Source organism: Panthera leo, chromosome B4, assembly GCF_018350215.1.
Source record: "Panthera leo isolate Ple1 chromosome B4, P.leo_Ple1_pat1.1, whole genome shotgun sequence".
Lineage (NCBI taxonomy): Eukaryota > Metazoa > Chordata > Mammalia > Carnivora > Felidae > Panthera > Panthera leo.
The window spans coordinates 62,236,280-62,250,547 of NC_056685.1; the positions used below are offsets into that span (position 1 = coordinate 62,236,280).

A 14,268-nucleotide genomic window follows, 5' to 3' on the forward strand; every position below is an offset into this window, starting at 1 on the left:
CACTATTTAACTATGAAAACTATTTCATTGGCTACATCTCAGTGACATTATTAAATCAGGATAAAAATATCTGACCCAACAAACAGTGCTTACTTTTAATGTTCAAAGAGTTGCCAGTGTGTGCACACAGAATGAGGCAGAGTGATAGTGAGAAGGGGAGGGGGAGGAGGGACAGAATGAAAGGAGAGATTGAGGGGAGGGGGAGAGACAGAGAGAGACAGAAAGACATGGGGAGAGAGAAAAGCACCCAAAAGAAGATAGAAGTCTCCTGAAGGTCATGTGACCCCTTCCCTTAGAAACTTTTACACTGTGACTGCCATTTCAATTATTCCCACTAATGGACCCTCATACCTTTAGCAGCCCTTCAAGTAAGGCTGAGAAAAAAAAGCTTTTCAAAACTTGGGGCTTAGTCTTTTCCATTAATTTCCTAAGTGTGAGTTTTGGTTACAGGTTATTTTAAAAAGTTGTGATTAAAGTCTTAGATACTGTTTTTAGCTAGGCTTATGCTTTTCAATTTGGGAGTGGGCTGATCATTTAAAATAAACTCTAGTACATTTCTTGGCCTTAGGACTACACAAGTATAATTTTGAAGGCAAGAAAAATATTTTAAATAAAATTTTGGAAAAGGTTATGATATATAAGGCTAAAAGGACTATTAGAAACAGAAGATCATAGTGGTAATACATATATTATTGGATTATTGATGCATACAAATACATGTATGCCAATTCAAATTCTGTAATCCTTTGCATTTAAAGTATTCCTTCCATCATCCCTTTCCAAAGAAGTTTTTTTTAAACTAGACTTACCTTGACAAAAAGATAACAACATAGAGGGGCAGTGTTTCCTGATACTGTGCTGAGAAGAAACAGACTTTTTACCCTGCCCTGGTCTGAGCATGTGAAATCTGAGTGCCTTCAGGGTACTACATGTTTAGGCCACCTGGCCCAGAGCTGTGAACAGCACTTGGTGGTTGTTCTTCCTCCTCCTTCTCCTCCTCTTCTTCTTCTTCTTCTTCTTCTTCTTCTTCTTCTTCTTCTTCTTCTTCTTCTTCTCCTTTTTTTTAAAGGTTATGATGATGGCCAAATTAGAATCAGGTGTTCCAATTTCTTCACTTCCAAAATATATTACCACCCAAACACTGATGTCTGATTCTTAATTTCTTTAGCTTCAGCAAGTGAATAATCAATACAAAATTTTTGAGGGGCTGTTAAAACTTAACTACTTTGTAATTCAGATTTGTAATTTTTGTATGATCAGTTCTGAAAGCTACTATTAAAACCAGTATGTACAGGAAAAAATGTGTGTACACATATATATTAAATATTTTATAAGTTATGAAATAAATAACACTAAAAAACAAAGGTCAAATTGTAAATTCAACTTTGCTACCTCTATCTTTTAAATATAAATATATATTTTTTAAATTACAAATTGAGATTTTTTTCCCCTAGATTTTTTCAGCATTCTCCATGAAATCTCCAAAATTATAAATACAGAACCAAGAACTCCAAGTTTCCATCACTCATGTTCTAAGCGCAGAATTCTCATCGAGACCCAGTAGACAAATCAATAGAGCTCCCTTTCCATCTGTTTATAGTCTGTGAAGATTTCTGTGATATACTGTAAAGATTTGTCAATGGTTAAATATAGTTTTCAAAAAAATAATAAATCTCTGGATGACTGAACGTTAAGATAACAAAGTAGAACATTTCTCTTAGTTAATATCTTTAATATTTCTCATGTAGAATATACTATTTTTTCTCCACCAAAATAACAATATATGTGGAGGCAGAAACATTTATGATTCTAAAAGCACTTCTGAAATCTTAGAGCAGAACCACTACTCTAGTAGTACTTGTAATAAAATTAAAATAATCTTAAACATTTCCATAAAGAATTAGGGGTACCAAGATCCTTGATTTTCCCCTAGGGATAAGAATACACATACACAATTCCAGAAGCTTCCTTTTTTTGATATATTAGGCAACAGGAAAAGATTGCATCAGAGTGGAATTTAATTTACTCTTCAATTGGGCTCTAGGGGGATTATCCCCAGGGGAATATAGGCAGAGCTCACTTAACAAGAGCCCTTTCCCCCATATATTCCAGAAGATTCTACACAAACTATTACTCATCTCCAGTTCTGGAGAATTCAATGAGCTACCTCTTGGTGGAATTTCCCAAATGGTTATCCCAGAGATTTTATTCTCTTTGAAAAAACTCATTAAGAAGAGCTGCTCTCCCTTCATAGCATTTCAAGCCCATGTATTTCTGGGACATAAAAGTCTACACTAAGAGATGGAATTAGCTTCTCAAGCTGGGAAAGCAGAGAAATAGATGAAGGGAAATCTGGAATTAAAGCCAACAAAAATCTGCAAAACGTGTAGTAGTTGTTTTCCTTCCTCTCAGGCCTAGCTCTTGCTTGCTCTTTCTGTCTTCTTCCATGGAAATGCAAGTCCCTCAGCACAGAGGTGCCAGCGGTGTCCCTAAATGTGCCCCCCTGAATGCAGAGAGACAGGAAAGCTTCTTTGTTGCCCCCCTGCTGCTGTGAAAGCGAGCCTGCATCACTTTTTCCTCTTCCAGAGGCACCAGCACTGTCCCTCGAGACTGGTTCCAGTGCTGCTTATGTTTGATCCTTTTCTCGAACTTCTTGTAATCGTTTTTCTAGGCGATCCAGTTTGGCGAGATTTTCCTGCAGCAGTTTGCTGTCTGGAACCAGCTGTAAGGCTCTCTCATAATAAGCTCTTGCGGACACATAGTTTCCCTGTGGGGAAAAGAAAGGGAACAATGATCTATTCTGACCCATTGGAACTCTCTTGGAGAACAGGGAGACTAGGAAACAGACCATCTGGCCCACTTGAATACATATGTCCTCAGAAGGAACCCCTGACTGCATGGGCAAAATTTTATCCTTATCTGTTGGTGCTTTTGGAGAATCCATTTGTTTTAAGTACCAGGCCAGCCGGAGAATGTGAGGGATGAGAGTTATAGTGTAAGGTGAAATGGCAAAAAACCAGATTTTCAATTCTACTAATGTAGGGCATGAGGCTGTCATTTCATAATGGAACTATTCCTTAGTAATCACATGGAGCCATGGCTAGACATTCAGAGAGAGAAAGAGGAGAGAAAGACGGAATGGAGGGAGATCTGTGGGAAATGTTTTTGAAACTGCACAAGTTGTGATGATTAAACAGAAATCCACTGTAACTCTTTAGTGGTAGAAGTTATTCGCATCTCCAGCTTAAGACATAAAAGCAACTTTTGCCTAATACAGGCTGTAATGGAAATGTAAGTTTTTATGTAATGAAAAGAACTTATAGGAATATGGGGTTAAATTTACCCAAGGCGTGTGACAATACGTACCTGCTGGATCCTCTTAAAGCGGGAAGGAAGGCACGTCACCCTGGACCTGCTAAAGACACCTATCACCACCCTCTGTTGACCCCTATCTGCTTTGTTCAATGGCTTTCTAACTGGAAACCATGTATGCCCCGTCCCAGATGGTTCTGAGCAAATTAGTCACAATTCTTGTTTTCCAGGCCCATTTCTGCAACTAAATTTTACCTTCCTTATTTGGTCCACCCTCTTTCAGATTCGTGTCCTGCCATGTCTCCTAACTATGACTGTGAGTGTCCTCTCCATTCCCCCAAATTTCAGTTTGCTCTATTTTATGCTCAATTGCAGCTCCATGTGGAAGAAAACCGGTTATGCTCTGAATTCCCATCACAATTTAAAACAGCATTTCTAAGTGAAAGTACTAGGTCGCGACTAGCAACTAATATTCACTGAATGCTTAACTATCTTCCAGCTGAGTGAATACATGTTAAGAGCTTGGACACTGCCTGACGCACAGTGAACACTCAATCTGATGCTACCATTGTTGTCATTATTAAAAGACCATCCAGGTTTATGCAGACACTGTCCACTTAGAGCACTGGCTCGCCATAGTGGTGAAAAGGAGGGTGGAAATGGCAGAAAAGGAAAACATTTCTGATTATTATTATTTTTTTTTAATTTTTTTTTTTAGCGTTTATTTATTTTTGAGACAGAGAGAGACAGAGCATGAATGGGGGAGGGTCAGAGAGAGAGGGAGACACAGAATCTGAAACAGGCCCCAGGCTCTGAGCTGTCAGCACAGAGCCCGACGCGGGGCTCGAACTCACGGACCGCGAGATCATGACCTGAGCCGAAGTCGGCCGCTTAACCGACCGAGCCACCCAGGCGCCCCAAAACGTTTCTGATTATTAACCTTGATTCTCCCAAGAGGCTAAACAGAATTCTGAACAAGTGAGAACCTGGGTTTGCTACATTCAATTATTATTTTTTTCAACTCCAGCATTTAACTTCCAAGTGTTTTGTGATGTGTATCAGGCTTAGCACACACATGCAGATGACTGAATATGTGTGCTCTGAAAATATGCTTGTACTTCAGCTGACCTGGAAGTTGCTCTTCCAAGAGTTTTCCCTGAATTTAGCCCTGAGTCCGGTGCGTTGGCATTTCCTTCTTTGATCACCAGCTTTCTTTATCCTTTCATATAAAATGTACTCCTAGAGTTATCTTTTCTTCCTCAAATTGCTCTTTTCTTGATTAAACTGGAAGCCTTATTATTACTCTTTAAAAGTTATATCGCTTGATTCAATTCTGAGATGCTAAGGTAGCAAATCTGAATGATCTGATTTCTAGGAATGTGCTATCTACACTATGGGAGTCACTGACCCCACATGGCTATCTAAATTGAAATCAATTATGATAAATTTAAAAACGCTACAGAGAGGGAGGGAGGCAAACCATAAGAGACTCTTGGATACTGAGAACAAACTGAGGGTTGATGTGGGGTGGGGGGAGAGGGGAAAGTGGGCGATGGGCATGGAGGAGGGCACTTGTTGGGATGAGCACTGGGTGTTGTATGGAAACCAATTTGACGATAAATTATATTAAAAAAAAAAAAAAAGAATTCAGTTGCTCAGTTGCACCAATCACATTTTAAGGGCTCAACAGCCACATGGGCCAGTGGCTGCTGCCTTGGACCATGCAGATACAGAGTATTTCCAACATCACAGAGAGGTCTACTGCACAATGCCATTCTAGAAAATGCGTATTCTTATCATAGGACAGTACTGAAAATAGTACTTTGTGGTATGGCCCAGTTGATGCAATTGTGTGTTTATAAAGAATGTATTTTAGATTTTTATTCTATCCACTCCATCCTTTATAGAGCTTCATAATAATTATCTTTTATTACCAAGCAGTATAAACAAGAGACAACTCTCTTCTCATCTCTTCATGCCGCCTCCTTGCAAAGCCTTATTCCAACTGGCAACCTCAGTATCCTAAGCTTCACCCGGGCTCGGGGAAGGAGCGAGCCTGGGATGGGCTGACACTGATGGGAGCACTCTGCTACTAAGGGCTAACTTTCTGCAAAAAGACAGAAAGCTAACGATTTCTCTTTAGGATCTCATGATAATACTTTTGCTTCCTAATGGTGGCATCTATATGACCACATCCCAATCCACATTTACACTGGATTGCATTGTATGAATTCACTGATATGAGGCCATTTTTAAACTCCAAACATGGCCATTTTATATTGTTTAACTTAGTACGTGATGTTTGCAGAGATGAAAAGCTGCATAAACTAATTTTTAATCTTGTGCTCATTACATTTTAAAGTCATACACTTAACAGATCTTTCTTCAACCTCCAGACACCTTTTTAGGGGAAGTACCTCTAAATGGAAAGCATGGATTCACTTGTTAATCTGAGGGTCCAATGAATGTACTATGATCCCTGTATTTCCAGACTTTCTGGAAAAGTCTTGAGTATATTTATTGGACTTTTTACATTAACAGGGGAACCCAGCTGCTTTAAGTTGCAGACACACTCCCATCTAAAAACATACTGAGCGTGCATTATTTTAAAATGTAACTATTTAACATGCTATTTAACTATTTAAAATTATGTTACTATTCGAAAAGTAAGTTCATACTGTTGGACACCCTAGAAAATCATTAAGGTCAGAGCTCAGGTTATTCTGCCCTGATAAATGTCATGTTTGGATTCACCATCCATGTTCTTCTATTAGACCAAGGCTGTCAGTCACAGAGTAACTATCCCATTATTGCCTTCCAGTTGCATAATCATGAGTCACCTTTTTGTTTTGTTGTGTTTTTGAGAATGACCAGTTTCCATTTAATAGTGAACCCTATTAGGCTTTTGTTTAAATCCTAATCACTATATTGTTATTTTATCAATATAAAGACAGGTAGAAGCCTGGAAATAGGTTAGCTAAACAAGAGTGATCCTTTGAAAACATGTCAGACCATGGCATTTCTCTGCTGAAAGTCCTCCAAGGACCACAATTCATTTGGCATGGCATAAAAGCCAAGGACCCTACAATCCCCCTTCAAGGCTCTGCATGTTCTGGCCCTGTGTCTTCTTTGACTCTGGCTTCTACCATTTCGTCTTACTTGCCTCCTCCCTGTTCTTCAAACACAGCTGGTACTCTCATACCTCAGGACCTTTGCACATGCTCTTTCCCTGTTGTGCCACACGGCTTGTTCCCTTCAGTTCTCTACTCAAAATAACTTTTAAAGTAAGGCCTTCCCAGCCACCTTAATTTTAAATTTCAGCTCTTACCCCATAGCACCATGATATATTTTATATATGTATGTATGTATGCATATATGTATATATGTATGTATATATATGTACATATATACGTATATATGTATATATGTATGTATATATGTATGTATATATATTATGTATGTATGCATGTATGTATTTATTTATTACCAGTCTCCCCTACTAAACGCTAGCTTCACGAAGACAGACACTTTTGTCTTATTTGTTCAATGTTCTATTTCCAGTGCTCCCAAAAAGAGTACCTGGCACATAGCATGCTCTGTATACATGTTTGTCAAATGAATGGATGAACGAGTGAATGTGAGTCTTTGAGTTCATTAGTTACAGACAGCAGTCCTCCCCAGGTCATTTTTAATGCTTCTCTCAAAGGTAGCTTTTTCTTTTGGAAGAACAAAAAACAAACCCACAAGTAAACAGCCTTGTGTTTCAGAAAAAGATTAGGGGGTAAAAGGCGCATTCGATACAAGAAATAGTAAAGTGATATGTAAAGTAACACTGTAGTCTTGACCGTGAGTTAAACTGTAGGACAATGAGCTATGCTAAGCTCTAACAAGGACTTAGTTCACATAAGCAGATTCCACTTGCTGTGCGATGATACTTCTCCTAAGTGCACACAATTTTCTTTATGTTAAGTAAAATCATGGGATTTAATTTGTATAGATTTATTTTTAAAATGGTTTCATGATATTCAATATCACGATAATACAAGATGAACATAAACTCCTAATTTCACTTTTAAACACCTATGTTTTTGGTGTTCAGACAACTCAAAGAGGGAATAAACAATACTTTCTCAATCTTTCGAGAGAAAAGACAGAAAGAGAAAGCGCAAAGAAAAGCCAGTCCACACGGAAGTGAATTATTCTCCTACCTTGATGTGTTGGATTCCACCCATGTTCATCCAGGCCTGTGCTTGATCTGGATTCAGTTCCACGGCTGCTTTGTAGCTCTAAACATATAAGAAACATCTTCAGGCTGAGGAACGAGAACCCATGCTTCATGCTACAGACGTGGAAACCACTTTCTTCATCAGTGAGAATTTAAATGGTTAATACAATGAAAGCAGACACCACTAGCTCACAGGTGTTCCCGTTTATTTCAATTATTTTTCAAAATGGATGATTCGGAAGTGGAGGAAACTGAACTGTGTGATTTGCTTGCAGAGCCTGAGGACACCTGTGGAATCCAGGTGGTTTTATTACAGTGCATCATTTCTCTCTGGTCTTGATCTGCAAGAAAACTGCTTTGGCCTTAGTCACTGTAAACGGAGTTTGTAAGAATACTTTTCTTTTTAATAATCAGCATCTTCGAGTATTTTCCCACACAGCTTAGCCCTAGTGTGGCACCTCCTTTCACAATGTCACTGGCATGTTTATTCAGCCTATGCTGAAATACTTGCCGTGACAGGATGCTCTTACTTCTTTAAGGACTTCCATTTTCCTAGGGGATAGTTTTAATCATTACAGTCTTCCTTTATCTTCTGCTGCATGAAAGGTCTGAAGAGAGTTACTTCTCCCTCAAATACTTCTTTTGGTCTGAAAATGTGTATCCCATTAAATGTAATATCTGTGCGGCATATTTGTAATATTTTGCACATTGTTTAACGTCACAGGCATGTTCTCCACTGGGTCTGCACTTAAGAGTGGTCCCCTAAATAAAGCTAAAGGCTAAGAGTGCTACTTTCAATTTCAAAGCTAAGGATCCGTGTGTATATTTTAATGTCTTTGCTATTTTCATTAGCAAGACTCCAATGGAACAGATTCGTGAAGTAAACAGAATCTGAACCATTCCTCCTCTACTTTAGTTTTAACAGAAGCAAGCAAACGTGGGGCGCCTGGGTGGCTCACTCGGTTGAGCGGCTGACTTCGGCTCAGGTCATGATCTCGCGGTCCGTGAGTTCGAGCCCCACGTCGGGCTCTGTGCTGACAGCTCAGAGCCTGGAGCCTGTTTCAGATTCTGTGTCTCCCTCTCTCTGACCGTTCATGCTTTGTCTCTCTCTGTCTCAAAAATAAACGTTAAAAAAAAGAAGCAAGCAAACGATAAGAAACTATGCCTTTAAAAAGCTGCTAAAGTAAACCTGAAGAAAGTGTCTCGGGTTGATTTCTATCAACAGAGATGAGGGTGTAGGGTAGAAGTTAGGAACCTGGATTCAAATCCCAGCTCCATCTCTTACCCCTTGTGACCTTGAGCAAGTTACACAACCTCTGAGTCTCAGTTTATTCAACTGTAAGATGGAGACCATGACCATAGCTTTCTTATATGACTGTTGCAAAGATTAAAATACTGAATACATGTAATCATAAATAAAAATGTTAATAGATTTTATCTGCTACTGTTAGCCCAAGGCCCTACTCCTACCTTTCATAGATCTAGCCACTTTAATTTTTTTTTAATCTTTATTTTTGAGAGAGGGGGCGTACGAGTGGGGGAGGAACAGAGAGAGAGGGAGACACAGAATCCAAGGCAGGCTCCGGGCCCTCAGCTGTCAGCACAGAGCCCGACGTGGGGCTCAAACTCATGAACTGCGAATTCATGACCTGAGCTGAAGTCAGATGCTCAATCAACTGAGCCATCCAAGCACCCCAATCTGGCCACTTTAAAATGATTATTTGATCTATTAGTTAAGCAACTAGAAAATACTTTGGTTTTCAATACAATGTATAAGATACAGATATAGATACCAAATAACTATTTATAATTTAATTACACATTAATCAAATTGTCATGTTAGGTATAAGTAACTTAAGGTATTAAAAAGTGTTCATAGGGGCACCTGGGTGGCTCAGTCGGTTGAGCATCTGACTTCGACTCAGATCGTGATCTCGCAGTTCATGGGTTCAAGCCCCGCGTCGGGTTCTGTGCTGACAGCTCAGAACCTGGAGCCTGTTTTGGATTCTGTGTCTTCCTCTTTCTCTGCCCCTCCCCCACTCGTGCTCTGTCTCTGTCTCAGAAATAAATAAACATTAAAAAAATGTTCACAGGGCAGAGAAAAGTGCACACTTTCTGCTTTAAATATGCCACTGTTTCTGATTTAAGGGTTCACATTCAAATTAGTTTCCCCAAATATCTTTACATGTGTTTTTGAATATTTTAAAAATCACTCACTGTTTTCAAAAACAATATCATTTAAAATTTTACTTTCCCCATGTTGTATTTAGTGTAATTTTATGACTTCATTAATTCCAACTTGTGGCTTTACCAGAAATGCTTGGTATTTCTATAACATTTCTATTTGCTTGCAATATCGTTTTGATTTCAAGCTGTGTATAAATTTTATTTGAATGCCTATAAGATGCAAGATGTTATGTTTTGGAACACAGAAGGAAGCAGTCCCCTTCTATAAGGAGAAGTCTAATCTAACTGGGGAGCAGGCGTTATGCACGGGGCCCAGAGGGGGTGGGGAGGCGAGGGATGGAGAAGACAGAGGGAGAGGAGAAAGAGACCTAACAATACAGTGTAATATATGATACTTTCAAATGACTTGTAGAGACAGTAAATGTTTTAAAAGTTCACGGGAAACAAGAAAGGATAGTCCAAGGAGAAAGGATAGGCCAGATGAGCTTCCAGAAGGAGGAGGACACAGGCTGTGTCTTAGTGGATTCTGACAGGGAATCTGTGGGGAATTGGGGACGGGGGGAGTGTAGAAGGATGTTATAAGGATGTGTGGAAATGCCAAAGCTATTCGGCACTAGTCCACCCAGACTAGAGGGTTATTGCAGGCAAACAGAGAGAGTGAGGGTGGCAGAGAGAGAAACTGGTTTGAGGGAAAAATGTGGAATTGCTTTAGGCACCAAGTTAAAAGTAATCATTCAGAAAATAATGTGGAGGTATTGCAGAACTCTGAATACTAAAAATCCAAAGGCTCAATGATAAAAACGAAACATATAACATCATGGTAATTAATCAGAAAATTCACTCCACAAACATGCCAATGATCTTAAATTTTGCCACATATGCTTCATTAAAGATTGAGAGTATTAATCTGAATCCCTTCATTTAATAACATAATTTTATTAAGTGTTTATACCTCAAAAGCTTTATCCAGAAGATTCTGCTCTCTTAGTTGGTTTCCTTTTGTGAAAAAAAGTTCAGATACGACTTTAGGGTCCTTTGGCTTCAGCTGGAGAGCTTTGTCTATAGCATCAAGTGCCTATAACAGGTTTGAAAATAAGACAGAATAAGTAGATTAGATGAAGAAAAACTAACTTAAATGATAAAATGTATCATTTGTTCTTATGTATTAGCTGGTGTGGTAAATGACAATCAAAACACATTCTTCATTCTCTCTGATGTTCTCACTGAGAAATAATGTGGCCCTGACCAGATAATTTCCCTATACTCCAGGGTTTCCATTTATATTAGTGACAATGAAATGTCCTTGACCATTCCATAGGAAGATCATGTGATAAAGCTGAAAGGAAACAAGATCTGGCATCATTTGTTTTGCCCTGCCTGTGTCCGTCTGGACCCCTCCAATCATGGCCTCCTCTTAGGTCCTTGGTGCCAACTCTGGCCCCCTCCCACCACCACCCACCCCCCAGCACCCACTGCCCCATCCCCTGCAGCCAGGGATCCCGTCAAAGCACAAACCTCACCATGCTGCTTTTCTCCATAAAATCCCAAAAGCTTGGGGTGCCTGGGTAGCTCAGTTGTTAAGCGTCTGACTTTGGCTCAGGACATGATCTCACAGTTCGTGAGTTTGAGCCCCACATTGGTGAGCTTGAGCCCTGCTTCAAGTGAGCTTGAGCTCCACTTCAGGTAAACACAAGCCCTTCTTCTCTTTTTCTCTCTCTGCCCCTCCTGTGATTCTCTCTCTCTCTGCCCCTTGCTCACTCCCCACCCCCTCTCTCAAAAACAAAAAACAAACAAAAACAAACAAAAAAACCCCAAAGCTTCTCCCAAGATATGAAACAAAAGCCTTGCCCTGGTCCCGCACCCTGTGGGGTGTTGTCCCCAGCAACCTCTACAGCCATTATCTTACACAGTGCCCTGCTCCCTTCATGCCCATCCCTCAGGCTTGCTACTTGCTGCTGCCACAGGGCCTTTGCACATACTTTATCCTGCCTAGAATGCTTTTCATTGCCCTCCTTTGTCTAATAACTCCTATTTATCATTCAGCATTCACCTTCATATCACTCTGCAGGGAACCTAACCTCCCAGATCACTCAGGTCCCTGATTATATGCCTGTGAGAACCATGTCACTCTTCATGACATACTGAGCACAGCTATAATTTTATATCTGTTTTGCGATTGCTTTTTAAATCTTGGTTTCCTCTTCTACTATAAACTCCATGAGGACAAAAGTGGTTTTTGTTTGTTTGTTTGTTTTTATTATACTGCTTTATTCCTGGTACCTGCCACAGTGTCTGGCATATAGCAGACATTCAATAAATATTTTGTTGAGTCAGTTCATAAGTTTACTGGCTATGTTACTTTTAAAATGGAGATAAACAATAACAGTTGCAACACAGGGTCACTGACCTATATAAGGGTGTTATAAGGACTCTACAAAAATATACTTGAAGGAACATGGAAAATGATAAAGCATACAAATGACAGAGCATATAAAGTTAGTATTTATAGAGTTAGGTGAAAACAAACTGAGATAATAGCACGTAAAATCTTTATTTATTTTTTAAATATTTATTTATTTTTTTGGGGGGGGATGGAGAGAGAGAGAGAGAGGGAGAGAGAGAGAGAGGCAGAGGGAGACAGGGGGAGAGAGAATCCTAAGCAGGCTCTGAGATGTCAGCAGAGCTCAATCTAACAGACTGAAGCTCATGACCTGAGCTGAAATCGAGAGTTGCATACTTAACTGACTGAGCCATCCAGGTGCCCCTCACATAAAATCTTTAAACAAAAGATTAGTCAAGAAAATATTTCAAGGGGACATATTAGCAGTTAAGGGGATATCTGCAAAAAAATCCATAAGATAGGCCATGCCAACGGATGATAGTCAAGACTGCTCCGCCTTGTAAACGTGCAGACTGGAGAGTCAGTCAGGTGCGCACCATCTTCCACCTGTGGATCCAAACGACTCCCGTGTCCCTCTACCTTGTCGTGGCGCTCCTGCTTGCTGTAGATTGCTGACAACAGGCGGTAGCATTCGAGGCATCCAGTCTCCTCTGACACGATGTGGTTGGTCATCTTTTCAGCTTCTTTTGTCTGACCCATTACAGCCAAAACCTGAGCCTGCAAAACCACATGACCTTGGCTTCAGAGCCAGTTTGTCATCACTTCATCAAATACAGCATCTCTGAATAGGGGCGTGTCAGAAACACTCCAGAAAAAAAAATGTTCAGCTTCTATCTGAGATTCACAGAGGGAGCTGAATTCCCACAGTTTACAGGTTCTAATTTTTTGTTGTTCATTTCTGTTTATTTATTTAGGAGAATAATGCATGATACGTGAATAGCAGGGACACCAAAGACATCAGTGAAATGACTTGTGACTTTTTTAAAAAGTTGAGTAAATATTTTAAAAAAGAAATGATTTCTTATGGTTTCAACAGGACATTGCATTTATAACGAGTTTGATTTGTTACAAATCTAGAAAAGAGTAACAAAAATGCAAATTTCCAAATTGAAATTAAAAAATATTGTTGATACTAATTTCCTAAACTTGATAATCATACTGTGGTTGTATTAGAGAATGTCCTTGTTCTTAGGAACTATTTGCTGAAGTACTTAGAAATAAAGGGGGTGGGGTCTATAACTGTCATGTGGCTCACAAAAAAATACTATGCGTTTGCACACATACTTAAATATGTACATAGGTACATATATGGATGCATATACACAAGGCATTGATAAACAAATTCATCAAAATGCTAAAAATTGATGGAGCTGGGTGAAAGGGTGTACGGGAGCTATTTACTATTCTTGCAAATTTTTTAAGTTTGAAATCATTTCGAACCAAAAACTTAAAAAAGTTTTTAGTGTCTGTGTGTTTGGTGAATGGCTCTAACACTGGTTACATGGATAGTCAGGAAATGGATATACTGTAGCATCCTAGTTGAAGTTCTGAGGCTTCTGACTCCAACTCTCTGCACTGCACCCTGTGTGTTCCCGCCTCATTTTCTTTAGCAATCTACTTACCAGGGCCAGGCGGAGCTCCCTTTGAGAAGGCTGGAGGGCCGCAGCTTCCCGGTAGATCTGCAGAGCTTCCTCATATCGGCCAGTGTTATAATACAGCGCTCCCAAAGGTGATAATATCTCAGCTTTGCGGGACACCTGCAGTGCGCTAAGTTTTCAGAAAGATGAAGTGACACTTCTAATAGGTACCTTTTGAAAGCTCAAAACGCAGATTTAGGGATGACAGTCCACAGTTGGAGACTCTGCTTCAACATGGTCTCTGGTTTTTATTTTTTTATTTTATTTATTTATTTATTTTTAAATGTTTGTTTATTTTTGAAACAGAGAAAGAGAGCGAACGGGGGAGAGTCAGAGAGAGGGAGACACAGAATCTGAAGCAGGCTCCAGGCTGTCAGCACATAGCCCAATGCGGGGCTCGAACTCACGGACTGTGAGATCATGACCTGAGCCGAAGTCAGACGTTTAACTGACTGAGGTACCCAGGCGCCCCTGGTCTCTGGTTTTTATAATCAAGAAGACTGTTT

At 39.7% G+C, this 14,268-nt stretch overlaps 1 protein-coding gene and 1 long non-coding RNA gene across 3 annotated transcripts in view; one reads left to right on the forward strand and one right to left on the reverse strand.

Moving 5' to 3' along the window:
* The window catches only part of LOC122224398, a 33,105-nt gene that overhangs the window by 9,566 nt on the left and 9,271 nt on the right, over nt 1-14,268 (forward strand). The window lies entirely within an intron of this gene.
* Nucleotides 6-14,268, reverse strand: part of TMTC1 (transmembrane O-mannosyltransferase targeting cadherins 1) — a 273,311-nt gene continuing 259,048 nt past the window's right edge. Inside the window, exons 16-20 of the mRNA XM_042946180.1 lie at nt 13,748-13,892; nt 12,705-12,842; nt 10,677-10,799; nt 7,521-7,598; nt 6-2,767 (exon numbers count right to left, since the gene is read on the reverse strand). Of these exons, the coding sequence (XP_042802114.1) occupies nt 2,627-2,767; nt 7,521-7,598; nt 10,677-10,799; nt 12,705-12,842; nt 13,748-13,892 (625 nt within the window). The 3' untranslated portion in view covers nt 6-2,626. The remainder of the gene's footprint in view (nt 2,768-7,520; nt 7,599-10,676; nt 10,800-12,704; nt 12,843-13,747; nt 13,893-14,268) is intronic.